The sequence below is a fragment of the Lynx rufus genome, unplaced genomic scaffold, assembly GCF_022079265.1.
Source record: "Lynx rufus isolate CCGP_SWC_20201006 ecotype Redwood Valley unplaced genomic scaffold, mLynRuf1.p SCAF_9, whole genome shotgun sequence".
NCBI lineage: Eukaryota > Metazoa > Chordata > Mammalia > Carnivora > Felidae > Lynx > Lynx rufus.
The window spans coordinates 46,272,550-46,300,089 of NW_025814897.1; the positions used below are offsets into that span (position 1 = coordinate 46,272,550).

Below are 27,540 nucleotides of genomic sequence, written 5' to 3' on the forward strand. Positions count from 1 at the left end.
GAGAGGGAGACACAGAATCGGAAACAGGCTCCAGGCTCCGAGCCATCAGCCCAGAGCCCGACGCGGGGCTCGAACTCACAGACCACAAGATCGTGACCTGGCTGAAGTCGGACGCTTAACCGACTGCGCCACCCAGGCGCCCCGAGAAGAAATTTTAAAAACTTGAATAAACTAGCAAAAAGAAGAAAATAAAGAATTAATAACAAAATGTAATAAATGGTAGGTGCAAAATATGATGGAAGGAATAAAACTAAGCATATCATTAATAATAAATGTAATAAATTAATTTATCCCATCAAATGACAAATTGGAAGAAAAATCAAAATCTGTCTCTTAAGTATTTTCAAGAAACCAAACAAAACAAAAATGATTTTTAAAATAGTTAACTAACAATGGCATGGGCGCTAACCAATTAGAACAGATGTTTATTATAAACAATACTGGCGTGTCAGCGAATACCAGCTTCCTGTTAGACCTGGCAGAGAAACATTGAAAAGTGTACAAGGCATATGAAAACCAAGCAATAGCAAGGAGACAAAATTAATATCAAATACAGTAGAATTCAGAGCAGAAGTTTCAATAAGACAGAAAAGGATATTTTGAATGATAAAAAGAAAATCTGACTGCCACAAATTCTTATGGACCAAACCAAATAGGAGTGAACTGCATATGACAAAACTGTTTGAAATAGAGAATTTGATAAAACCACAATCAACACCAGATTTGAGTTCTTTCCAATTTGGGGCTATCTGGTTATTATGAATAAATCTATGAACTTTCAGGGAAATATATTTATAGACGTACTTTTTTTAAGGTTTATTCATTGTTGAGAGAGAGAGAGAGACTGAGTGCGAGTCAGGGAAGGGCAGAGAGAGAGGGAGAAATTCCCAAGCAGGCTTTATACTGCCAGCTGTGGAGTAAGAGTCAGAGCTTGAACCCATGAACCGTGAGATCATGACCTGAGCCAAAACCAAGAGTCAGACGCTTAATTGAGTCACCCAGGCGCCCCCAGAGAGTTCCGGGCCTTCTAAGGAGAAGAGACACTAGCCGATATTCCAGGTCCTTAACTGGGGCCCCAAAGGGCTATACTCTAGACATGAGGGTGAACTAGAAATAGCAAAAGTCTGTTTAAAAAGGATAGAATTAGTATTTCCTTGTCTTTCTAACCCTCTTGTTCCAGACCCTTAGCCTGAGACTATGTATCTTTTCAGCTGAGGTCAAAATTCATTTTGAAAGTGTTCTTCCAAGTCTATTGATCAGACGTGATAGACATGAACCATATTCTTTTAATTCTCTTTTTGTTTCTGTTGTAATAACTTGTGGATAACCAGTGTCAAAGGCGACTTTGAACAGAAGAAAGTCACCAGTTTTAAAGAGGAAAAAATTAATATGAACAAGATACATTAAATATACTAAAATGCATAAAAATATAAATTCATATAATATTAGATGGAGATTATGAAACCTACCATGTAAAGCTGTTGGTGGAATAGAAATAATAAATGCGAAGTGTCTACCATACAGTAGGACTGCAATAAATTTATAACCCGCTCTTTAAATATTATCTCAGTTGAGAATGAAGATAAGAAGTGTTTATTCCAAGCCCAGCCAAGTATGTGAAAAGGCAGGACACTATAGCTGACTCTCAAGTTTTCCCTTTAATAGATACTATTTGACATTTTGGACAGTTGTCTATGATCAGTGTTTTTCTGGAACCAGACCTTCAAAGTTATAGCAGTATTGAATACAGCGGAGGTTTGGTTAAAGACTCAGAGAGGATTAGAATAAAGGCTTCTCATTCTCAGTTCAGCCTCCCCAGAACCTTAAGGGTTTTAGAAAGTAAAGCTGAAGGTTCAAAAGCTATTTTCAGCATTAAATAAAGCTTTGCAGAAACCAAAAGCTTGTCCCACCAGGTAAAATAAAAAAAAATTTTTTTAACGTTTTTATTGATTTTTGAGACAGAGAGAGACAGAGCATGAACAGGAGAGGGTCAGAGAGAGAGAGGGAGACACAGAGTCTGAAACACGCTCCAGGCTCTGAGCTGTCAACACAGAGCCCAATGCGGGACTTGAACCCACGAACTGTGAGATCATGACCTGAGCCAGTTGGACGCTTAACTGACTGAGCCACCCAGGTACCCCACCACCAGGTAAAATAAAATGTCAATTTTCTTCAGGCTAAAATATATCGACTCTGTATTAACACTGCTTAGCTCATGTTCATCAATAGCTTTGATGGCTTGTTGATAACATTGTTAGAATTTCTGGGATAACATTGGTGGGTGACATGTTTTTACTGACACACATTGGATGGCTTCAGTGTCCCAATGGAACATGTCCGGAACAGGCATGACATTGGACACAAGTATAACACAACAGCTGGAGTTAGACCACTAACTGCTGACTTAACTTTTCCCTCATTATTATAATTAGTGCCACAGCCATGACAATGACTCATGTGATTATGCAATTCATAATATTAAATAGAAATGACATTATTGATAGTTACACAATAACTGCCCAAGCAAAAGTACTAACTGAATCATCCAAATTTTTTCTTAATAAATTCTGTTTACATGGGAGATGCACCTTTTCAAAATGTGGAATTCATGGAAGGGAGAGCAGGTCTTGATGATGAAGATTTGGGAAATGGCCTGCTTGAAGCACAGACCAAGGCTTTGAGTGGTGGTAGTTCTAAGAGGAAAGATGTACTAAGCAAAGCTTGAAGGGTGAGGGGGCATATGAACAAGGCAGCGGAGAATACCTATGATTTAGACATACCTATGATTTAGACATTGTGACTAAAGAGTGCTCAAGGAGGAGGTAACTGCTAGAACAAGAAGTAAGGGGGGGCAAGGTGAGAGCACTTGTGGGAAAATCTAGAACAGCAATCCTCAGTTACCAAACGGGGGTGCCAGAATCAATGCATTTCCTGGTCTTCCTGTCTCAGAAAAGAAGGTCCATGAAACATATTTTCAACATACCCTTTCTTGATGAACTGAAATTGCAGATATCTTGAAAGATAACCATAAGATTGTTAAAGCCAAGGTAAGTAAAGGAGTTTATTTCCTATTCTGTATCTTATGCTCATTTCTCATTTATAAGTCATCTATTACTTTGGGCTGTTAATAATAGAGCTATACCTACAATAAAATGAATAAAAAAGAAACAAAAATAATAATAGAACATGTTGCTATGCCCTATATTTGTATACATATCACACACACACACACACACACAAATGTACATGTTACCTTTTTAAAACCCTGTCACTAAAACGCTGATGTTTATGTTTGCTCCAAGAAATACACAAGATGTAATCATTACTCATGCAATTCCATAAACTTGGGTTAAATATATTGAGTGTTAAGATTTGGTTTTAGTCTTTCTTTTGAAGCTTTTATACTATCCTAAGAACCAAGTAGCTGTTTTAACCTTGTAAAGAGGATCACTGTTGTCCACAAATTTTAAGCACAGAACATTCACTGTGTTCCATTGTGGCAACCAAAGGGTTTAGAGTTGAGAGTCATAATGCGATCATCTTTTCTGCTTTACCAATTCTGGCATTTGGGTGGTTTTGCCTGTTGGGACTCTCCATGTACTGTCCCTATGAGTCAGAGAGGGTTATGAGCAAATATGCTTTGGGCTCCCCAAGGAACCAAGACTGTCTGGAAAAGGCTATGTGGTATAGGATCCCAGGCACTTTCAGGACATCCAAGGCAGAGACACCCAGAGGTTTTCATGTGTCTGCATGACGTTTCACTAATAACAATAGTGAGTCAAGAGGATCCATGACTGGGAATGGGTTATTGAATGAGATTCAAATATGAGTCATGTTTGCTTAATCCAAATCTGTGTTTCCCATACTCAGTAATCCTTAATGCTCTGGTATCACGATGTAGTCTTAATGTAATTAAGCCCAAACACCTCAGAATTTGATAATAGCATTCACTTTCTTCCTAATGATTAATAAATCGATCCAAATCTGCTGGGTGACACCTCTACCTCTGCACAATTGGAGTCAGGCAGGCAGTTATAGAACTCTAGCCTTCTAGTTCTAGTTCAGGTATGTCATCTAATTTAGTAGTATTCTTTTTTTTTTTTTTTCTAAAATTCTCAATCAGAGGGATGGTATTTTGTCCATGAGCTACAAGCTAGATGCCTGTGCCCCAGAGTCACTTCATCTCTGAACTTCATGTGTCACTTACTTCTCTTGTCAGTTCTCCCTCTTACTAAATTCCCCCTCTAACCCCTTTATCATCATATCCCCGAGCCACCATTAAAGGTGAAGAAAAGGAGAATAGGTTACTTTACCAAAAGTCGGAGAATGGTGGTGACTGGACAACTGATTTTTTCAGTTAACTCAGAATTAAATGGATCTTTTTTGTTTTCACATCTTATTGAAAATGAATTAATCCATTCTTTTGGTTGTTTTTGCCTTGAAATTATTGAAAGTTACTAAACGGAACATGAATTCTCAGTTTGCAGACCTGTATCTATAGGGGTAGAACGGAAAGGCTATTGGGCCAAATGAGATTGAATCTAGCCTTAGGGTGTAATTTTTTTTTACTGAGTTTGATATTACTTCATTTTGCTAGTGTTTCTCTAAAAACGCCAATGCTGCAAAAATAACTAAATAAGAGTTTCAGAGTGTTGATTTTTTTAAACCACAGACTCTGTTCCACCCCAAAGTTCCTGTTAATGAAGTCCCAGAATGCCAATTTACCAAATGTGTGGATGATGGCAAACTCAAGAGCTAACACCTGGGAAAGAAAAGTCAACACTATGAAGATGGCAACAAGTAGAAACATGATCTGAACATGAATGAACGTGAACAAAATTACAATTAAAAGACATGAAAGAACAGAGAAGTCTTTAGGTTTAAAATTCTCTGCAATCTTAAAAAAATCAATTGTTCAAGTAGCTAATCGCCTCTTCAGCAAGTTCATTTGACCTTGGGACTTCTATTATTAACAACTTAATCTAGCCAGCAGTATGGCAAAGCTCTTACACATTTCAAGTAATCTGAAGCTGCATTATTGAAATTTTAATGGATTGGGGTAGGTAATAGTCACACTGTGCTTTTGTCATCAGTTCATAACTAGAGTTGGGGGTGAGGGAGGTAGGAGAGAAATCTGCTATTAAGAAAACTGCTTGTGAGTGCCTGGGCGGCTCAGTCAGTCAAGCGCCTGACTCTTGATTTCAGCTCAGGTCATGATCTCATGGTTGTGAGATCAAGCCCCACATTGGGCTCCAAGCTGGGCACAGATCCTGCTTAAGATTCTCTCTCCTTCTTCCTCTGCCTATCCCTAGCTCTAGAGCACTCTCTCTCTCTCTCTCTCAAAAAAAAAAAAAAAAAAAAAAAGAAAAGAAAAAGGGAACTACTTGTTTTCACTCTTCCTGCTTCAGTGATTGACATTTAATACAATTTTGTAGTTTGGATTTCCAATGAATATTTGTCCCAAACAGCTAGTCCCTTCCTAATATGATGGTCCCTGAGAAAACGTAATATCATCCTTCACCTCAAAATTGTGCTTTTCTTGTTCAAGAAAAAAAATACCCAAACTCTTTCATTAGAAAAGCATAAACTATTAACTAATATTAGTTAATATAATTAGTTTACTGAATATAATTAGTATAATTAGTTTACTGAATATGCTGAACCCAGTCTACTACTACAGGAAATGCCTATTTTATCCCTTTCCATCATGGCCTTTGATTATGCTTGGTCAGGTCTCCCCTTCATCACTCAAGAAAATATCAGGCAGATCCCAAAACTTCAGAGTTACTTTGAGGTGATATAAGTTTAGTGAGGTACAATTTAAAATTTCAATCTCACATTTGTTTCAAAGATTCTTCTCCAAAGGCCTGTTTCACATAGAGTGGGAAATCTCTGGGGGAGAAAAGGGTGTGTGTGTATATATATATATATATATATATATATAGTCTGTTTCTTCCCTCCTCTTCTCCCTCACCCTATGTGGTCCCCTTGGAGGCTTCTTTCTTTGTCCACCACCAACAAAAGAAATCAGGGCTCCAGTCTTCTGCCCTTGGGGGTGAGAGTTAGAAGATCATATGGCCACTCCCTAGAGACCCTGGATGCCATGCCTGACGGCTCTTTCCTTCCTTTATAGAATGTGGGGTGTCATTTATTGTCCTTAGTTTGGGGATGTAGCTGAAATCCTGAGGTAACAAGAAAAATCACATTCAATATCCCGTCATACAGTGTACAGATCGGTAAGTAAGACTTAAAAAATGCAAACATTCTCTACAAATTCTAATCTATTATCAATCACTTTATTTTATTTTTCATTTTTTTATATTTTAGTTAGTTAATATACAGTGCAATATTGGTTTCAGAAGTAGAATTCAGTGATTCATCACTTACATACAACACCCAGTGCTCATCACAAGTGTACTTCTTAATACCCATCACCCATCTAGCCCATTCTCTACCCATCAACCTTCAGTTCATTCTCTATTATTAAGTGTCTCTTGTGGTTTGTTTCCCTTTCTTATCTCACCCCCTCTTCCCATATGTTCATCTGTTTTGTTTTTTAACTTCCACATATAAGTGAAATCATATGGTATTTGTCTTTCTCTGATTGATTCATTTCACTTAGTATAATACATTCTAGCTCTAGCCACATCATTGCAAATGGCAAGATTTCATTTTTTGATGGCTGAGTAATATTCCATTGTATATATATACACCACATCTTCTTTATCCATTCATCAGTCGATGGACATTTGGGCTCTCTCCATAGTTTGGCTATTACATCAATCACTTATTATTCTGTTCAAGATTTTCATCTTGGCTTGGTGAGAGCTAACTGGGATTTGTGATTAGATCAAAAATCTCAACTCAGAGTTCATTAATTGCTGTGAACTTTCTCCCTATGCTAGCTCTAATGCTCAGCATATAGATTATTTATCAATCTAGTCTCTCACTTTCTTCTTATAAAGGAGAAAATACCTTTCTGCAACACAAGGCTTGATGAAAGTTAAAAAAAGGAGAGAAAAAAAAATAAGGCAGCTGAATGTGATCATTCTTTTTTAATCATAAGGAATGGCTTTCTGCCTCAAAGGAAAGAATTTCCTTCATTTCATTAGAAACTCCACTGTTGCATGGATGCTGAGTGTCTTCCTGCTTCTAGAAAGTTCTTCCCAGGGAGCAAAGTTTCTGTTCTTGGCACCATCACTGATTTGTTATAAAACCTGGATGATCTCTGAGGTCCTTTCCAACATTAGAATTATGTAATTTCATACACTCTGTAATCAGCTGAAGTTTTAGAAAGTCCTCAACTCCACTTCAATACTTCTCCTGGTTTATAAAGAAACTCCAATGCTCCCTTCATTTCTGTCACATTTATCTTGTTAAAGCAAAGGTTTTTAAAGATAGGTGTCAGGGCATCTCAACTGAGTTAAGAGCTGGGGTTTGAATGCCGTTTTGTTGAATCGCATGGTTTCTATTGGTGGTCCCCTCCGTGCTCCAGGCAGACAGATGTCTTTAATGTGACAGGGTGCTCAGACATTTAAATAACTGTCTGGGCACATCTCAGATTTGTATGAGGCATTGGAGACTCATGAGGAGAAACTTGGGCTTCACTGCAATTGACCGAAATATAAGTCTATTGAACCTGGTAGGCCAACTGAAGCTTGACTTTAGCCAGGGAAAGTGCCTCTGCTCCAGAAAAGCCATATTGGACAAAGAATGTTTGCAGGGTAGGCTAGAATTAGAAGCCAGGACAGGAGGAAGCAGAAGTTCAGAGTGTGGCAGGAGGTTGTCCTGGAATCCACTTCTGCCCCATCTTTCCCCAGGAACATTTGTGTGCTCTGAGAAGGGCAGAGCTGTAACACATGAGTCCACAGAGGCCCATGCTATTTTGCCAGGTAAATCTGAAAGAACGAGAGGAGTCCTAGACCTTCATCTCTACCTTCCCCTGTCACCACCAAGAGAGCTAAACTTTTTTTTTTAATGTTTATTTATTCTCGAGAAAGAGAGAGAGAGAGAAAAAGAGAGAGCATGAGGTGGGGGAAGGGCAGAGAGAGAAGGAGACAGAAGATACAAAGAGGGTCTGCTCTGACAGCAGAGAGCCTGAGGAACTGTGAGGTCATGACCTGAGCCGAAGTCAGATGCTTAACTGACTGAGCCACCCAGGAGCCCCAAGAGCTAAACTCTTTTATGAGTCCAGCACGAGGGGCACCTGGGTGAGTCAGTCGGTTGAGCATCCGACTTTGGCTCAGGTCATGTCCTCACATTTGTGAATTCAAGCCCTGAATCGAATAGGCTCTCTGCTGTCAGGGAGGAACCTGCTTTGGATCTTCTATCCTCCTCCCTCTCTACCCCTCCACCACTCATTTTCTCTCTCTCTCTCTCTCAAAAATAAATAAAACATTTAAAATAATCATCAAGAGCCCAACAAGAGAAAAAAAGCAGGAAACCACAGAAATTCAGAGACAGGAAGAAATAGCAAAGATTTTCAGGCTTCCCTGGCTGAGAAAGCAGTCACCCTAAGAACTTCAGAAGTTGTAGTGGTCAATTTCACTAAGTGGGACTCTGAGCAGAGTGTCAACAGTGCTGGGGACTGGAACAGGTGGCCCCAGCCCCAGGGAGCAGAGGGTAGCAGAGGAGCCATGGGTGTAGCTCAGATTATAAAACCTGCCTGTCTTCTGGGCCGACTCCTAGATATCACAAAGTCTGAGTGAGCTCATTAGATCCTGGCATTTGATAGGTGGAGGGAGATAGAGTTTGCAAACTAAAGGCCAGTGGTGCAAGTGAACTTAGCAGCAACACGAGATAGGAAGGGCCTGGGGGACATTCACATGACTCCCATTTTAAGAGAACCTGATAAAGTATCTGAAAGGTTTATGCTTGTGTGTATGCATGTGTGCATGTGTATGTGTGTGTGTTCCCTCTATGACAATTAAAATATAGCTAAATCTTACTGAACATTCAGCTTCTACGGTTACCTGCCTTAGAGCTATACCAATATTTTACACTGAGCCTTTGAAACCTGAACTCTTGAAAATTCGGTTAAATGCAATTCAAACAATGTTTATTTGGCAATTATTACATGCCCAGAATTGCTCTGTGGGAATACAGAGGAAGTATTGAAATAATCATAGTTAATATTTGTTGAAGATTTACTATGTACCAGATATTTCATCCTCATGAACACCTTATGAATTAAGGTCTATTATCATCCTAATTTTATAGATAAGAAAACTGAGGTTCAGAAGGAACAAGTAAATCCCCCAAGATCACACAGCTAATAAATGGCAGAGCAGGGATCCAAACCCAGATGTATCTGAGTGCAAAAAGAAAGTTCTCAGCTACCACACAAAGAACTTGAAATTTAATATTGGCAAAACCCTGAGATGAAAACCCCAAATGGTGACCTTGGTTTATATCCCTTATTTTATTGAGCAGTGTTAAATAACATGTTAGTGGAGCTCAATCTGAAAACCCACTTTTATCATCAGGGTCCAGTGTGTAAAAAATTAAAAAGGTGTGTAGCTAATTCTGAAGCCTAAAGAGCAAAAGGGCATCTCTCCAGTCCATATCACCTGGATGCTGCTTGATTGGTCTCCACTTTTACCCTTTGTAAGCCAGTCTTTCAGATTTGAATCCAAGCCCCAAGTGCATGTGAAGGAGAATTAAATCCACCTGCTCTGAGAAGCTCGTATTCTTGAAAACCACCGGCCTGCATGGAACAATTGGTGGGATCTGGAGGGAGAAACCCAGGCCTTTTGGTCAGAATCCACATTCGTTTCACAGCCCAGTGAATGCAGCTCTGGGGGCTGCCGGATGACACAGATAAATCCAGCGCAGTAATAAACTATGCAAGCCAAAGCTCTAGCTGGTGAATCCACAAAGGAAACAAATTACAATCTCTTTGAGGCAAGGCCCAGTGAATCAGGCAGGGGGGTGGGGTTGAGGCTGAATGTGAGCTGAGGGGAGGGGTTGAGTGCTTAAATCTTGTGAGAAGGGGAAACAAAAACCACTTGAAGTGATAAGGAGCCGAAGAGAACCCAAGTTCACTAGGAATTGCCTGTCAAGCTCACCAATTATAGAAAATGTGCTTTAACCAGAAGACAAAAAATGACCCAAACTAGTGCGATCCTCAAGATTCCTCCAGAAAGCTAATGATTTCTGTCCCACTGAGAAATAAAACTGTCAACAGAGGAAAACATTTTTCCCCCATTATGGAAGTGGGTCGAAACTGTGGCAAAGTCAAGGAGGAAGCGGCAGGATATGCTCATTACAGTTTAACAAGCTGGGAGCTGAAGAGGCGAAGGAGCCAGAGAAACAGGGGTCAGCGGTGCAGGGGATGCTGAATGGGCCAGATGGGTGAATCACACCGTGGACAAAGGGCCCTCCCCTTACCCTGCTGGGCCGCTGCCCTGACCTCCAAACAACACCCAGGGCACAAATTTGTTCCCCCTTATCAGCTGCTTAGCTCAGCAGCTGCTGCCATGAATTTCTGTTTCCTCATCTTGCCTTTTTCAAACAGTTGCCTTTTTGTCTAACTTTTGTGTGAGAAGGGAGGAGGCCGAGGGGCCAGGAGCAGAATGGAGAGATGGTGTGGTGGCGGTCAGAGGACTGAGTGCTTGAATAGAGCGTTTCAAGAGGGGCAGAAAATAGATTTTTTAAAACAACCTCTGGGAAATCCGGAGGCCTAGAAAAGACACATGAAGTGCTGGTAATTCATTCTCTCCCTGCTTACTCTGATCAAGGGCGTTTTCTTCTCAGACTTTCTGTACCAGGGCAAAAGTGGCCGGAGTGTATGAAATGGATTATGAATTGTTTGGGCCTAAACCAGCCATGAAAATAAGAGCCGGCCCAGCCCGTAGGCCAGGCCGGGAAGGGAAATGAACCTGTTGAGGATTAGTACAGAAGTAACTGAGAATCAGGCAGGGAGTCTGATGAGAAAGAAATGCAACATGCTGTATCCTTCTATCTGGAAGCAATTATGTTTGGTCCCACAAGTACTTGAGTAGAAGCCTGAATGGGTTTATAAACAAGGATTTCAAAGTGTTTTTGTGATAACATTCTGTAGGGATAATGGAGTCTGGTGGCCACCTCTATTAGAAATGTGGTTACTTCAAAGATATCCTTTTCTTGTTAAAATTAGGTATTAAAAATTATGGCAATGCAACAGAAGAATAGGGAAATAAAATGCAGTGCAATAGAAAAATAAGAAACATGTTTTCTTCTGTTACCCAACAAAATTACTCTTTCATTTCCCCTTGTGGCATTTTCAGAACACCAGGGAACTGTTTATTTCCTCCTGATCGGAGGAGAGGAGGGTGGCAGGGAGGTGGAGGGAGGAAAAAGAAGAGGGAGAACCAGTTACCCTGGAAACAGCTCCAAAGGAGGGCGTGGGAGGCTCCAAGGCCCCTTTAACCTCCACATCCTTTTCTAGCTCAAGCCTTCTGTGCCACTTTGTCCTTCCCTATTCAGGTGAATCAAGTTCGGTCCAGGGGGCATTTATTGCACACAAGCCTGTGCTAGGTGTTGTGTAAGATACAAGGCTGAGGAGTTAACAATAAGGATGATAATTGGGGATTGGGTGACCGTTCGGGGTACACTGAGTGCTCACCCGTTCCAGGCCTGGCTAAGCGCTTCCCAAATGTGAGCCCTTAGCGTGCTAGTGAATGCCTTGGCCTCCGCAGATTGGGTTAAACCCTGGTCCACTTCGGCAAGTTATTTGACTTCTTCAGGTTTTGTTTCCTCATCTATAAAATGGAGATAATAATTGTACCAACCCGTATCAAGCAGGGTCCAGGCAGGAAGTCCAGACTGCAGTCAGTGTAGCTCAACAAAAAGAATTTAACAGAAAGAACTGGTTTGACAGATGCTAGAGGGCTGAATGAGAAGGGAGTTTTGAGAAGGTAACCACAGCAAGCAGTTCCCAGCACTGAGGTGGGAGGAACAAAGGGAAGAGGCTGGGACAGCCTGGTAAGGCTGGTTCCAGAATGTGGGAGGATAGTGGAGGCTGACCAGCCACTGATGCTGGGTGTTGGGGGGGGGGGGGGGAGGGAGACACAAAAAGGAAAAAAAAAAGCAAGTACAGGGAAAGGAGGAAATACCCCTTCTCTGGCCTGTCATCTCCTTGGAGTGCCCCCTTTTGGCATAAATTACTAGGAAACCTGCGTCAAAGAAGAACTGATTTGCATAGTCCATGCACCAGCTGTCAACCCAAGTATAAAAAGGTAGATCTGGAGCTGAGCAAAATAGCTTAATAACAAGCTCAGTATTTCATAAAAATATTATGAGATTACATGAGTTGATATTTGTAAACCACCAGAACAGTGCCTGGCATGTGGGAAGTGCATTATAATGTGCGTTTAAAAAACAAATATATACATTAATCCACCAAAATCCAACGTGGGAAGTAATATTAGAATCCCAGGTTTATTCATGAAGATGATGGGGCTTATATCGGTCACATAAAATGCCCAAGGTTATACAAGCTCAGCACTGGTGAAGTCAAGACCGTCTGAATCCAAAGCTGTTGCTTTTACTTCTCTAAGCCCCTTGGAGGCTCAGAGAAGACAGGCACTTAAGTAAATTGCTTCACAGAGAGACTGTAAAAGTGCAATAGGACAGATGCATACAATAGAGTTTGGGGAGCCTGTGGGAAACAGTGCAAGCTACTGAAGAATGGAGAATCTGGGAAGATTTACCTGCTGGAGGATGTGGTGTTTGAGCAGAGTCGGGGAAGAATGATCAGGCTCTAATTGGCAAGTGCTGGAAGCAGAGGAAACTACAGGGTGTGTGTAGAGTGGTGCAGAGCGGTCTGTCTGAGGACAAGGACAAAAATGTTCTTCACCATTCTCCTTTGGCATAAACAGTAGAGTTGAAGTATCGTCAAATATTACTAGCACCAATGTGAATTAAATACTTCTTTTTAGGGCAATCACAAACACGAAATGTTGTGTAGAACATTACACATTTGTGAAGCAATGGGAATAGCTGAAAATTAATTAATTTGTAATGCACATCCATTTTTTTTAAACCCATATGTAGAGACATTAAAATCTGCTTACAAAAGACAAATGGTCTTGTTTCAAGATAGCTGACTGAACTAAAACTCTAATTTGAAGCTATTATGATGCCCTTTTAACAATGAACCAAATGTGGTTTCAATCAAGTTCAACTCCTTGGAAATTTAGGCATAAATTTGATTCCTATCAATTTTATTTAATTCAACAAATCGAGTGCATTCTTGGTGCCAGACACTGTCTCAGCTATTGGGCATGCAAAGAATTGCCAATAGTGGTTCCAGCCCTCAAGGAATTCAATCTAGTAAGGCAACAGATAGTTATGCAAATTTCTGTAACCAGAATGAAAAAACAGAGGTACTAAGTGCACTATGAATACAGAAACTGGCCAGGGAGGACAGGAATGGGATTCCTTTACAGCGACCCCAGGAAGCAGCATCACAATCATGGCAGAAGTCAGTCAATGGGATGTGAAGGGAGGGTGGCTAAGATGAATTATGGAGACACATTAGTTCTATCTAGTGCTGGACCAGACCACAGGGCTGGCTAGCTAAGGAAGTCAGAGTTGAAGGGAGCTGGAAAGAGTTCTGGAAAGTTCCCATGGCTCTGAACCTGGTCTCTGTAATCCTATGTTCAGCTCTAAAAGTAAAGAAGTTGTCATGAAACCAGAGATGGACACCATGGATGGCAATAATAATAATAGCTAACAGTTTCTGTGTATCCTCTCCATGCCAAGCACTTTAATATAAAAGTATTAAATCTAGACTTGTAGTTTTCAGTCCCCAGGAACCTATTTTCCCATTCTTTCTTGTGGTAGAATATGTGCCTTTCCCACTACAGACAATATTTTTCAGACTTTCCTGTAGTTTAATGTGATTGTGACTTAGTTTTCACCAATAGAATGTGAGTAGAATATGGGCAACTTACACGGCACTTCCCTGAAGGAGTGCCCTTCACGTCCTCTCTCCCCCTCTCCTCTGGCTGGGGCTCTGATGTGGTATCTGCTTCTGGGGAGAGTGGACAACACCCTGGAGAGAGAACCTGGGCCCCTGGACGGCTCTGTGGAGCAGTCACTTCCTCTTGCTACTGCCTTCTGCTGCTAGCACCTCTCCTTTACTGTGGCGAAAGATCAAACGTGCACAAAAGAAAAACAATATTGCTAGAGTTATGTCTGAGTTAAGAAAAGATAGGCCACAGACGGGGACTTGTGACAGACTCTCACATATAAACTGTGCATGCTTCAGTGAAGAGATTATATAAGAATTATTATTGGCTTGTTTGGAAAACTTTGTTGTTTCCATCCTGGTTTCCAGCAAAGTTTCAAATGACTGAGGTTACCTATTAAGTGTCCTCCAGGTGGGAGAAAGCTCATTGTATCAAGCAAAGGCAGATTCGTTCAACAGTTTCTGAGGATTTGCTATGTGTCAGAAACCAAAGATGGACACACACACACACACACACACACACACACACACAATGTACCCCCTTGAGATGTTTGTTGACTGGTGGGAAGATGTGCAAATATAAAAGCAGTATTGAGAGAAAAGTATCAGTTAATGCTCTTGGTTGCAGCAAACAAAAATCTGACTCAAATTGGTTTAAAAAAAAAAAAAAAAAGATCATTTACAGGCTTATGTAAATGATCAACAGTTCACGGTGTCTGCTGTTGCCCCTGCCTGGAGTCAGGATCCTCTCCTCTCCCTCAGGAATAATCTCCTTCAGTCTCCTTTCCAGTCCAATCTTTATGAAAGTGGCTGTCACTTTCCTTCATTCACCCAACTATTTATTGGGCAGTGAAGTTGGGCAGTGAAGATAGAGGGGTTTAGAGGCAAAGGGTCTTTCCTCAAGAAGCTTACATTCTAGGTGGAGACAGACAATAAACAATTAGAGAAATGAGCTAATTATTGGCTTTGGCAAGTTCTAGGAAGGGAAAAACCGTTCACTATGTAGTCCCTAGTGGAGGCTGACATTGGATGAAGTGGAAAAAAGACCTTACGTTGACAATTTAGTGGAGACCTGAGAGAATGAACACTGTAAGTAGAGGCAATAGCAAATACAAAGGCCCTGAGGTGGAAAGGGATTGGATGGGGGTGGGAGGTGGGCCACAGCAAGGAGAGAGGTGGCTACAGCGCAGGGAGAGGGAGATTGGAGTAGGATGAGCCTGAAGAAGTTGGAAGGAGCCCGGCTGTGGGATAACCCACAAGCATCAAAGAGTCTGGATTTTATTCTACATAGGATGAAATGTTTGCTTTAAAAGGAATTTCCTGGCTACTATATGGATAAAGCGTAAAGTTAAATTCAAGACTAGATGGACCTCAAGGTCTCTGTCCACAGCAATCCATGACAGGCTACCCAGGAGCCCTACCGGTAACTGTGGACCTTGTTATCAGTGGTGTCTAACAGAACTTCCTGCAAAGATGTAAATGTTCCACACCTGTGCTATCCCATCCCACAGCCACTACGTGCCAGTGAAACTAGGCTAGTGTCACTGAGGAACTGGATTTTTAATTTTATTCCATTTAAATTAATTTGCTTAAATTTCCGGAGCCACATGTGGCTAATGGCTATTGTACTGGGCTGCGCAAAGCAACACTGAGCACCGGGTGTCTGAGGGTTTCTACTTTGAATCCCAAAGCCAGGGCCTCCCTAAAGGGTGAGAGAGTAAAGGCTATGTTAATCCCTAAACGCTACCCCCTCTGGGCGTTCAGTTTGGCAAGATGGAGCGGCTCTTTAGTCAAGATGGAGCGGCTCAGGAGGCAAGCTGAGCTTCATTTAGGCACTGGGGAGGCACGTGCACACGGTTACGAGGCGCTCCACGCGCGTCCTCAGAGGAAGCCCCGCACTGCGAACAAAGGTTCGGGGACCTCTCTTTCCAGAACGCAGGAGCCTGGCGCTCTCGCGGCTGCGGTTGAGGTCCAGCCATTGGCAGGAGGGGAACACTGGACCGCAGCAACTCGCCCCGCCTGCCACATCAGCTCTGGGCGCAGCACAGGTGGTCTGGGGAAGGAAGGGATCGAGGCAAGCCACTGAGCGAGGCTGGAGGTGCGGGGGGGCCCTTCGCTGAGCAGTTGCCTTTTCCTCGCGGGGATGGGGGCGGGGATGGCGCGGGAGGTCAACCGCACCGGATCTGCTTCCTGGGCTTGCTTTCGCTTTGCCGGGGGTTTGGCGAGGCCTGCGCACCGCAAGCGAGCCGGGAGAGCGGCGCAGGTGGCCGCCGAGGAGGGGCGGGGGCTAGCGCCTTTCACCCTTCCCGACCCTCTGCTCTTTACCCGAGGACGCAGCCTCGGCTCAGACTCGGTGCCCTGCGGCGCGCGTGGTTCGTGGTTGGCCGTCAGGCGCCCCTGACCTTGGTTTCTCCCCGGTGCCAGGTCTGCGCAAGGACCATGGGCGCCGCGCTGGGCACGAGCGCACGGCTGGCGCCCCTGCGGGGCCGGGCCTGCGGCGCCGTCCCGCGCTGGGCGCCCTCTGCACCCGCCCGAGGCTGCCACTCCAAGCCCGGCGCGGCGCGCCCGGTGCCCCTGAAGAAGCGCGGTTACGATGTTACCAGGAACCCGCATCTCAACAAGGTAACGGTCCGGGAGGGCAGGGTGGCCCTGGGGCTGGCGGGGAGGGGCGCCCCGCCCCCTGGGTCTGGGTTGGATCTTCCCAGGCGCCCTTCCAGCGGTTTTCCATTTTTGCCTTGCAGAGGCTTGGTGTAACTCGCTTCGGCTCACCCACCCCCCCCCCCTTTCTGCGTGGAAAGAGGTGACCAGTCATGTAGGGGGGCTTATTTCTTCTACAGGAACAATAAAAACTGGGTTGATATCCTCGTGGCCCGTACGACCTGGTGTCAGATCTTCCCCTGAAGCTTACTAATTCTGTTGGTCTTGGGCAGTTCATTTAACCTCTGTCAGGTTCATGTTTTCTTATCTGTAAATGAGAGACAGTTGTCTCCTGCGTGTTGTGAGACGTAAAGGGAAAATGGAGGCAGAATTCTTAGCACGGTGCCTGATACCCAGTGAGAACAAATGTCGACTAAGGTTGTAATTATTATTCTGAGTTAAGGTTAATTTGAGAGTGGGAATAAGGAGTCTAGAATTAAAGAACTTTTAGACCTTGACGGGGCATCAGAGAGCCTAACTCAAATCTCTCCTTTTACAGATGAGGAAACAAAACAAAGGGAACTAGCTCAAGGTCACGAGCTAGTTAGTTCTGGTTCTGCCACTGGAATCCAGAACATGGTGCTTAAGAGCACACGCATTTGTTTCTGGAAGTAGAGTTTAGTATCACTGGTGGTAAAACCCTGGAAGCAAGACACTTAGGTTTGAGGCCTGTCTCCCGACGCCTCCTCAGATTAATTTGGGCATCTCATTTACTGTCTACAGGGTTCAGCTTTCTCCTGCTTAAAATGATAGCATGACAGACCACTATTCCTACCTCATTTGGTTATTGTGACAATTAAATTAATTACTGAAGTTGAAATGATACTTTAAACTATATAGTGCTTGATAAACAAGTAATTACTACAAAACAAACATTTTTAATAATTTCTTTGACTCAGGATTGTAAAATTCAGGTGAGGAAATACACGTGGAGAGGTGTTTTTGAGAAATAGGAACAATTATACAGATGCTAAATATTGGGTTTATTTCCTGCAGAATTAATAGAAGCTATGAAAAAAAAAATCTTTCCCTATCACGTCACTCTTTGCCTCCTCCAAAAGAGACCTTAAGTCCTTTGTATATTACTACTTTGGGGTATTTAAGGTGTTTTATGAATTTTAATTACTTTGGTAGCAAGTGTTAAAAAAGTCAACTCAAACTGGCTTAAGCAGACAAAAGCCTTCTTTAACTAAATATCTAGAGGAAGGGTTGCAGGCAAGACTTGACCCAGCAGTCCAGATGGCATCTCTAAGGGTGCAGGTGCTTTCTGGCTCTCTGCTTCTGCAATGTCAGCTTTATCCTCAGACTCCATCCAGGGGAGTCTTTAGCCTCAGTGCTGCCAAAATGTCCTATCTCTTTTTTTCACACCACACTGTGCAGGGATAGAAAGACACTTTCTTCTGGTAGAGAAGGATACTTTCTCTGAAGTCTCAAGAAAAGAGTCATCTGTCCCACCAACTCTGATTGAATTCCCTTCCTATTCTCAAACTGATTACCATAACTTAAGCCTGTCAGGGCTCACTCTTAGAATTAAAGATAGAGTTTAAGGTAGTGCCACTCATACCAACTGTTTTAGAGTAAGGGGATGTGGCTTCTGCACAGTAAATCTGTGCACAGTCATCAGATGAAGGAGGGGTTGGGGCTGGAAAGCAAAACAATAAATTCCCACCACAGACTCCAATTGTTTTGACAATATGTGCCTTAGAAGTACTGGCATGTTACCAGTCAGCACTTAACTGCTTTGTGAATAGTTAAAAAAAATAAAAGAAGGTCTTGAATGTCTTCCTTTTTAGCCCTAGGTGTATGACTGCCTAAAAGCACTCTCTCCTTGTCCCTGATATAAATTTTTTCTTCCTAAATAATATAAATGGGACGTTGCCCATAAAGCTAGTGGGCCTGACCCTTTCATAATATTTAAGATTTTTTGTATATCCTTGAAGTCAGGTGATGCTGGTCTGGGGTGAGGAAGGTATCTGGGGTGATGCAGAGGGAGTCTGTTGGCACCCCCCATTCACCCTTGGGGAGGGTGGGCGGAGCAGCAACGGAAGGAACAGCACTGCAGGGCGCTGCTGCTGACACCTTTCACTTCCCCCTGCAGTGCCCCCCCCCTTGCTGTCCCGCTGACCTCCAGCACTCTGAGACTCTCCAGGGAAGGCTTGAAGCGTGCACTTTCCATCAGCCAGATGGGGAGACTTGCTGACTTAAACAGAACTGAGGTTATCACTGAGAAAATAAGAGGAAGGCAGCTTGGAAGGGAGCTGCACTTAGTGGGCGGGTCTGTGGGTGGATTTTGTTTTTTTTTTTTTTTTGCTAGACGATGAGCTCCTCCAGGGCAGGGGCTGAGTTTCATGCATTTGTGGCTGGCGTGGGGTATTTCCTGAAGGATCTAGCAAGGCCATGAACATGAAAATTAGCATTACATTCTTGGAATGTGTTTACGAGGTTCTTTTTAATTTTTAACTTTATTTTTTTAATTGAAGTATAGTTGACATATGATATTCCATTAGTTTCAAGTGTGGTTGTTGCCAGAGGCGAGGTGAGCGGCGTTGGGGATGGGTGAAATAGGTAAAGGAGGTTAAGAGGTACACATTTCCAGTTATAAGATAAATAAGTCACGGGGATGTGGAGTATAGCATAGGGAATGTGTTCGCTAGATTTGCATTCCAGTTTAGATAGGTCAGGAGAGGCATTAAGAAGAAGCTTGAGGGCAGCACATTGTTGGGAGATGGAATTCTCTAGGAGAAGAGCTGCTGAATGGGCCAAGTATCACTGCTGTTCTGGAATGACTGGGTCTGGTTCCAGCTCTGTCATAATCTGCCCATGTGATCTGTGATGAGTTCATGAGCCCCTCTGCCCATGTCGCACCACTGCTCTGAGGATCATGGGAGATACCTGTGAAATCATTTTGCAAACTGAAAGAAACGAAATATTTAATGATCATGTTGACACTCCAGAGGTGGGGGTGGAGGGGCCCTTAGAAATGACCTAGTCTGCAGGTTTTCAGATTACGGGTCACAAATTTTGGAACATGAAGTTAAGCTTAGTGGGTCTAACCAGCATTTTTATTTTAAAGAAATAGGTTAGAATAGAATTTAAAAAGAGCAAATGCATTAAACTTCATAAAGAAAAGTATTAAGTCACCACGTGAAAAACCAGTTTTCACTATGGATTGTTGTAAAGCAAAAGTTTTTGAAAATCATTGTTCTCATTCAGTTCCACAGTTTCAGATGGAGGGACAAGCTGAGAAGGTAAGCCCAGAGAGATCATCATGGTTGCAGAAGTGGATAGAAGCAGCCTGCCTTCTGATTTTCAGTCCACTGAATAGCAATGACAATTCTCATTTACATCTGCTTTGGCTGATTTAGGCATATTCCTAATAATGACAGAATTAGAACCAGAGGATTCTGAGTTCCCTATTGGAGTCTAGGTTTTCTAAGTGATGCAAATTCAATGGTACGTCAATTTCTGTTTCTTTTTTTTACTACCATTTATACTTTTCTTGTAAGATTTATGTAAGGACCTCTTCTATTACCCATTGACAGTGGCAACAGGGCAGATATTTGATACATATTACAAGATGTCAGCTATATTTTACTTACATTAAATAGGTAACTATCAACCCCTATTTATAGGGCTGTCTTCATAGGCAGGTTTTCATCCCCATTCTATTCAGGTAGCAAGTGGGCCTTCAGAACATTTCTGGCCTCACCTTTACCGGTACCCTCTTTTGGGAGGGGCCTTCCTATTCCCTGCTCCCCATCCTAGATTCCAGTCCCCGCATTTGTCTTATCTCTCTGTTTGTTTCCTTTTGGCACTGAGCACCCTGTGATAATGGCTGGTTGGTGTTCCACACTAGGCCCTGAGCACCATGCAGACAGGCTGTTTTGTCGCATGGTGTTCTCTGTGTCTGACTTGAGATGCCCAATGAATAGATGCTCTTTAACAATCTCAATGGAGTTATGACCCCTTTCCTCTCAACTTTATTAATCCTAGTGCTGCTACTTTGCAGGTACCCTAATGCTCTTGTTGCCCGGACAAATGCCTGCCAGCGGCCTGTTTGGAGGACCCTTACCTCCCCAGACTTAAGGGCATTTCACTGAAATACATTATTTCTTGGAGTGCATCAGCCTCCTCCTTTGACCCGTATGCCAGCAGTGACTTTCGCCGTAAACTTCCACCAGCCCTCCACCTGCCTCTCTGCAGTTTTTTCTCTTGAGCTTGATGGGAAAGAACGAGTGAGAAGGGTCCTTAGTCAAATCACCATGATTATGTGCCAGTACATTTCATGCAGCATTCAGAGACTGCAGAGCCCTGCAGATGACCACCTTCCTACGTGGACCTGATGCATGTAGGTTAGTGAGCGTGTCAAAGTTTGGTGGCCAGTGCTGCAGCGTTTCAGCTGAATCTCTTGTGTCTTCAGTGGTGAGTCCTTAGGTTCTCACACAGCTAGGATTTGCCTTTGGTTAAGCTGTATGTTTTTATTTGGTGCCAGCTTAGAACTTGATCTTGCCTCCTTTGCGTGAGGGGAGCCGTTGCCATACTTGGCTCACCGATCAATCAGGAGATGATGGCTGGGTCATATGGGCATTTAGAAGTTTGTTGGTGATGCTGTTTCCTGCACCCAAAGCAGAAAACATCATGTGTCTTCGTGAGACCTCTGCTTTGGACAGGATGTTGACTTGGGCACCCCTGATTGACAGAGAAGCAGTGGGTTAGGAAGTCAACACTATTTCCATTAGCAGCAGTTCACTCTACACTTGAGCTTCGTGTGCAGTGACTCAGGACATTGAAGCTCAACTATCGTTCCAATATTTTAAGAACAAACAAGCAGAGGCAGGTTGGAATTAAATCCCATCTTGTTGGCTACCGTTCTGGCTTCATGAGATTGAAAGCATTTGCTATTAGGGCTTCGTGCTGACAGAACCCGTATTAGTCTGGCTAAAGGTTAGGCAATTGTAACGAAGCAAACCCAATATGGAGGCTTAAACAAGACAGAGGGTAGGTCTGTCTTATAAACAAGTTGGGATGGACGATTGCAGGTTGGGGATGTGGCTTAATTTTATTTTTCTCCATCTTCAGCATCCGTCTTACGTTGCATGGTCCACGATGGCTGCTCTGGCATCTGCCATCAGTTCCTTACAGAAGCCAGAGGGAAGGAGAAGTGTCTTTCAAGGGCACAGATTGAACATGGCAGATATCTCCACTCACGTTCAGCATCCCTACTACCACCAGCCTCGTTCAGTCCATCATCCCACGTCTAGATTTTGCAGGAGCCTCCTCATCGGTCTACCACCTTCCAGCCTTATTCCTTCCAATTCTTAACCCCATCTTGAGAGGCTAAAATTTGCACACATCCTCAGCCACTCTCTTTCTTTCACACCCCATAGCCAGTCAACCAGATAGTTCTGTTGCTGTGTTTTTGGACAAGTTTGGAATCCAGCCCCTGCTTACCATGGGTCCCACCCTGACCTAAGCCACCAACATTCCTTGGCTGGATAAACGGCAGCCTCCGAGCTGGCGTCCTTGCTACCACCTGAGCTCCTCTTATTTGCTCTGCACACAACAGCCAGTGTGATCCTTTTAAAACTGTTTGGTCACGTCGCTCTTCTGCTCAGACCCCACAAAGTCAGAGTCCTTAGAACACCTTGGGTGATTTGACCCTCTCTGACCTTGTCTTTGCTACTCCTCAGCCTCACTCACTGCCCAAACCAGCTGACCTCCTCGATGTTCCTCACACACTGTAAGCATGCTCCTTCTTCAAGTCTTTGCAGTGGCTGTTCCCCCTTCCGTGAACACATGTCCCCTCCATAGCCACATGGCCATCCCCTCGTCTTCTTCAGGGCATCTCCCTTTCACAGTGAGACCTACTCTGCCCCACCAGATGCAGTTGTGAATGTCCTTCAATTTTCCTGGTCCTCCTGAACATGGTCTACTTTCCTCCATGGTGTTTGATATTTCCTAATGTACTATTTAATGACTTCACCTAATATATCTCTTGTTTATTGTTTGTATTTCCCCACTATCACGTAAGCTCCATTAAGACAGGCATTTTTGTCATATTTGTTCATTGATGTATCCAAGCTACTCAGAACAGTGGCTTGCCCATACTTAGTGCTCAGTAAACAGTTATTGGATGAGTGAGTCATTCAGAGACACTAAGAATCTGCTAAGAATCTGCTAAGATTCCTTCCTTTCACCTCCCTTTTCACCAAAGCCCCCATCTTTCACCCTGTGTCTCTGCTCCCCAAGGATCTGCCTGTGTAGTGTGTATATGCCCAGGATCACCTCTATCTGGAGTGTAGATCACTATGGCCTTCTCTATGGCCCACTATTGCTATGACCCGTCTCTAACACAGGGGTGGCATTCTTATTCTGTGTCCTTTTTCAAAGTTTGCCTGCATATCATTAGTTATCTTCTAGAGGCAATATGTTTAGTTTCATGTAATAAAATGTTAACCTAGGAACCCTGCCACCTGTTCTAAAAATGATTGTAAACAGCAACCTCTAGATCTTGGAAATAGTGACACTGGAGGGCACGTCCCATACAGAAATACGTGTTGTCTGGCTCAGACTTGAACCAGCTGGCATCTCAGCCAGTCCAGCTCTCTGGGCTGTCTGTGTGGAGTGTCTGTGGATACATTTCCAGGTTCATCTCCAGTCTCCCTGTTTATAGTTTCTCTTGGTTCCCTTGGACCTTTGTAGGTTCTGGGGTTACGGCTTTATTTTACTTTGCATTTTTGCCATTGCTACCAAAGGTTTCTTTTATCATCTACCCTCTTCTTTCCAGATGCCCATTTTGTGGCGAGGGGGAGAAAAGGGCCTTTCATTCCTATGGCCGTTGCAGAGGGATCACTAATGTGCAGCACTTTTGTTTGTAAGGACATGGACTGTTGTCTGCTTCCAAAACTTCACTTTGATGTGTGAAAAGTACATTGGGAAATCCTTTGGGGTGATGTCTGACTGCGTCTCTGATGCAGAACACAAAAGATGCTCTATGACGGTGTGATGAAAATCTGAGGGATACCCTACAGTTGGGGAGCTGAGGTCAGCGGTTAAAAGCATGCATTCATTCTGTACCCAAACGGTTGCTTGGCAGCCTGCTTAAAACACAGTTCCGACCAAAAGGGACACAGTAAAGAGTAAAATGTACCAGTCATTTGAGGAGAGGGATATTTGATGGAAAGATCGTCAGCTTTGAGGAACTTGAATAAGAGAAAATCAAAGCTGCATTTGCTTTTAGAAGTTTTACTGAAAGCTGGAGGGACTGTAGAGTTGAATTGAATGATTAGCAACTTGAGAATATTTCTTTTTTTAAAGCATTTTGTCTGGATTCTGCACTGTTGTTGGCTAGTATCTACATGAAGCCCACAGCACACTTGGTCCTGAAACGTACTCCCCTAAGGTGTGGAACTCTGGAGAGGGCAGACCCTGCTGGGTCCTTTGTTTTGTTTTGTTTTGCTCTTCCAGAAAACAGAAGGACGGAGCCACTGTCTGCACAAGTTCGTGTCTCTCCTGAGTTGCTGAGGTGTCCTGTGACTTTCCCAGTAGGAGAAAGAAAGGAAGCCAAGTGCCTTCATTGTGTAAGGGGGAGCTGGGTCTCCACTTACACTAGACAGTCTCTATTCCCTCTTTCTCTGGTTTCTGAAGGAGGTGTTGAGTTTTCCAAGCCAGGTTCCTACTGTACCGAATTTCCTTCCATAGTGGAGTGCCTTGTGGAGGGGATTCAAGTAATAATTAAATGAGCTAGAATTTTTTTAGGGCATACAGTGTGCCCAGAATTGTTCTAAGCAGTTTTTATGATTAACACGTTTCATGTAATACCACAACCTTGTGAAGCACGCTGTTATTTTACAGATGAGGAAATGGAGGCACAAGGAGGTTGGCTGAGTTAGCTAACTTGCCCAAGGTCATGCAAGTCATAATGGCAGACCTGGGTCTTGAACCCAGGCCATCTGGTTATAGGCCCGCATCCTCTACCAACCCTGCCCTCCTCCATGATGCACAGCCACCTCCGGGCTGCACGTGCCCTCTCACTTGAGGCTGGCACATGGAGTCTGATGCTCTGGGGTCTTGCCAGGCACTAACAGGGTACTCCGTGTCCTGGAACCTCTAACAAACTGTTACCACCTCCACTGGCTCTGTTAGATCAGACTCTGGGAATTGGAAGGAACTTTAAAGATCACTGGATGCCTTCTCTTCACCCTTTAAATGTGTGTAATTTCCCAAAGACTCGTTTGTGTATCAAATTTATTCAATCAACATTTGCTCAGTATCTATAATGTTTTAGGCAGTGGAAATCCAAGGTGAATACCACCTTCTTTTGCCTTCAGGGAGCTTACCGTGTAAGAGGGGTGATGGTGGGACCAGTTAGTAAGCAGGAAGTTGAATTCAGTAGGTCAGTGTAATGAGAGGCACATGGGTATTAGGGCTCTTCAGGGCTACCTCTGCCACACTGCCTTCCTTAATAATGCCACATGGAAGCTACTCATTCATCCTTTGTACTCCTTTGGCGTTTAGCTCATGCAGTCATGGCTCTTTTCCACATTTGGCCTCAGTATACCTTTATAGTATGCATGATTGTCTCCATCTTGATATCATTTTCAGATCCAGAGCCATGTCTGAGGCATCATGTGCCCAGCTACAATGCCTTCTTCATAGTACCCTCCACAACCATTAATTATATGAATCACTTTCACATTCCCTCCTGGACAGGTAAGAAATTACTATGGTGAGGACTGATGGTATACAATCCCATCTCCTGTCTCTTCTAAAAAGATGGTGACAATGTAAATCCTATTTAGATCTCTCCATGGGACTTGGAGGATTTTGAAAGCCAGTAGAAATGTGTTATTCTGGTCATATACATTTTGAAAATCCATTTCTTTAAGAGAGTCTTCTGCTCCGATGCTGTGCCAGATGCACGTCATCTAAAGAATAGCACCTTTATGATGAAATTTTTTATTCTCATCCTTGAGGCCGCTTTAAAGACATTAGATTTAAACCCGCTAAAACTAACAACAGGTTAAAGGATTTTGGAGGCTGAGGGGAAGTAGTCAGCTCAAATCGATTGCCTGTGGTTTTCCAGGGGTATGGCCTGGACCAGGTAGTAGGCAGGAGAGCACACAGGCTACAGTCTAGGAATTCGGAGTCAAGGTTGTAGTTCCAGCTCTGTCATTCACTACATTTGGGATCTTGGGAATGCCACTTCATTTCTCTAAGCCTCAGTTTCTCATTTTGGAAGGGAGATGATAATAAAATATACCTACTTCACAGTGTACTCCAATGATTAAGTGAAATAATATATGTCAAGCACATTGTAAGTGCTCAGTTAATTATGTCTCAGTTAATCCATGTCTCTGAAGCTTCTGCTCCGTTCCTAACACAAGGCATCACACCATAGGCTGCGGACCTTCCCTCTTAGAGAATCCATTCTGAAGGAGAAGGGAAGACCAAGAGATCCAAATTCATTTTCCATTGGCAGGGATACAACCGATTTGGGCAGAGGTTTGATAAGAGAGGAATGAGTCAGGGAAGAGGCAGGTTGGGTGGAGATGTTATGATAATTTCTCTGTACTTGACGGAGCTTAAATTGGATGATCTAGATGTTTGCCTCAAAGAAACTTGAATAAAAATGTCTGTGGCAGCAGAAAACTCAAGAGCCGTGTGAAGAGCTCGTACTTCTGGAAGTTGAGACTGGGGTGGAAGGGAGTGGCCACCATCGAACCCTGCAGGAATCTCAGGATTTTGTCCCAACATCTTGGCACATTCTAACCAAGCATTTAAAAATGAACTCTGAAAAACAAACCCAAACTTAGCAGATCTGTTTATCTGCCAGTCCATCGGTCTCTGTCTGTCTCTAACACTCTGTCTCATGAGGTTATGATATCAAGACAGCAAGACAAGAGAATGTCTGCTATGGTAGTTGAGCATAGAAGTTAAAATGTTGCTTCAAATTCAGCTAAATTGGTCACAGCCCACTTCACCAAGCTGGCAGCCAGACTGGGCAGAGTTTAAGAGACTCCTACAATCTCCATATACTCTGCTGTGGGTCATTAATGAATAATTGCATAAAAACATTTTAAATGAGGCTCTGTTAGAACTCAGGATGAGCATCCCTCAAAAGACTAATAGGTCATCTTGTCCAGCCCTCCATCTCTGAGCAGTTACCATGATTTTACAGGTAAGGTTTCAAAGGCCCAGAGGGGCTGGATGTCCTGCCCAGGGAGTGAGTTGAGGTTGGTGTCTGTCCCTTTGACCTGCTGCCTTTGTCTGCCCTCCTAAAATAGTGCCTGAGTCAGCCCCATCGACTATGCAGCATGCCTTTGAGTCTCTCCATAGAAAGGGGATGCTTTGATATTGAACATGGACATATGCTGGGTGTCCATTTGTGAAGGAAGAGTAAGCCTGCTCCTGATTCCCACCTTCATTTCAGGTTTTGTGTCTTTCTCTGCAGTAACGTGATCATGAAGACAAAACAGCTGACAGAGAGCTTAGCCCTAATGTCATGCTCTCCCTTCTTATCTCTTTTATTTTTGGTCTTTTCCACGCCATCATTGTTTGTTTTGACTGGTGAAATCACTTCAGGTCATAGAACAGTGAACAACGATGCCATTGCCCCCTGATAAAGCAGGCATGGATATGGTGTGGGGAAAAAACCCTGTTAACAGCCATTTTTAGAAACAGGCTTTGAAATCTGTCCATCAGAGCTGGAAGATTTCCACTGTTTTCACACTCCAGGAGCTGGCAGGAGCTTCTCCTCACGTCTCAGAAGCCTCAGGAGCTGCCTGGCCATGCCTGTGGGAGATGACAGCATGGGTGTGGGTGCGCATCCTGCCATGGGGCACTGGGAGGGAGGGCCTGCAGGGCGGAGACGTAGTCCTGCCTCCAGG

The 27,540-nt window shown here is 43.4% G+C and overlaps 1 protein-coding gene across 1 annotated transcript in view; it reads left to right on the plus strand.

Moving 5' to 3' along the window:
* The first annotated feature begins 16,183 nt into the window (after window positions 1-16,183).
* ME3 (malic enzyme 3) overlaps window positions 16,184-27,540 on the plus strand; it is a 185,003-nt gene continuing 173,646 nt past the window's right edge. Inside the window, exon 1 of the mRNA XM_047071453.1 lies at window positions 16,184-16,576. Within this exon, the coding sequence (XP_046927409.1) occupies window positions 16,394-16,576 (183 nt within the window). The 5' untranslated portion in view covers window positions 16,184-16,393. The remainder of the gene's footprint in view (window positions 16,577-27,540) is intronic.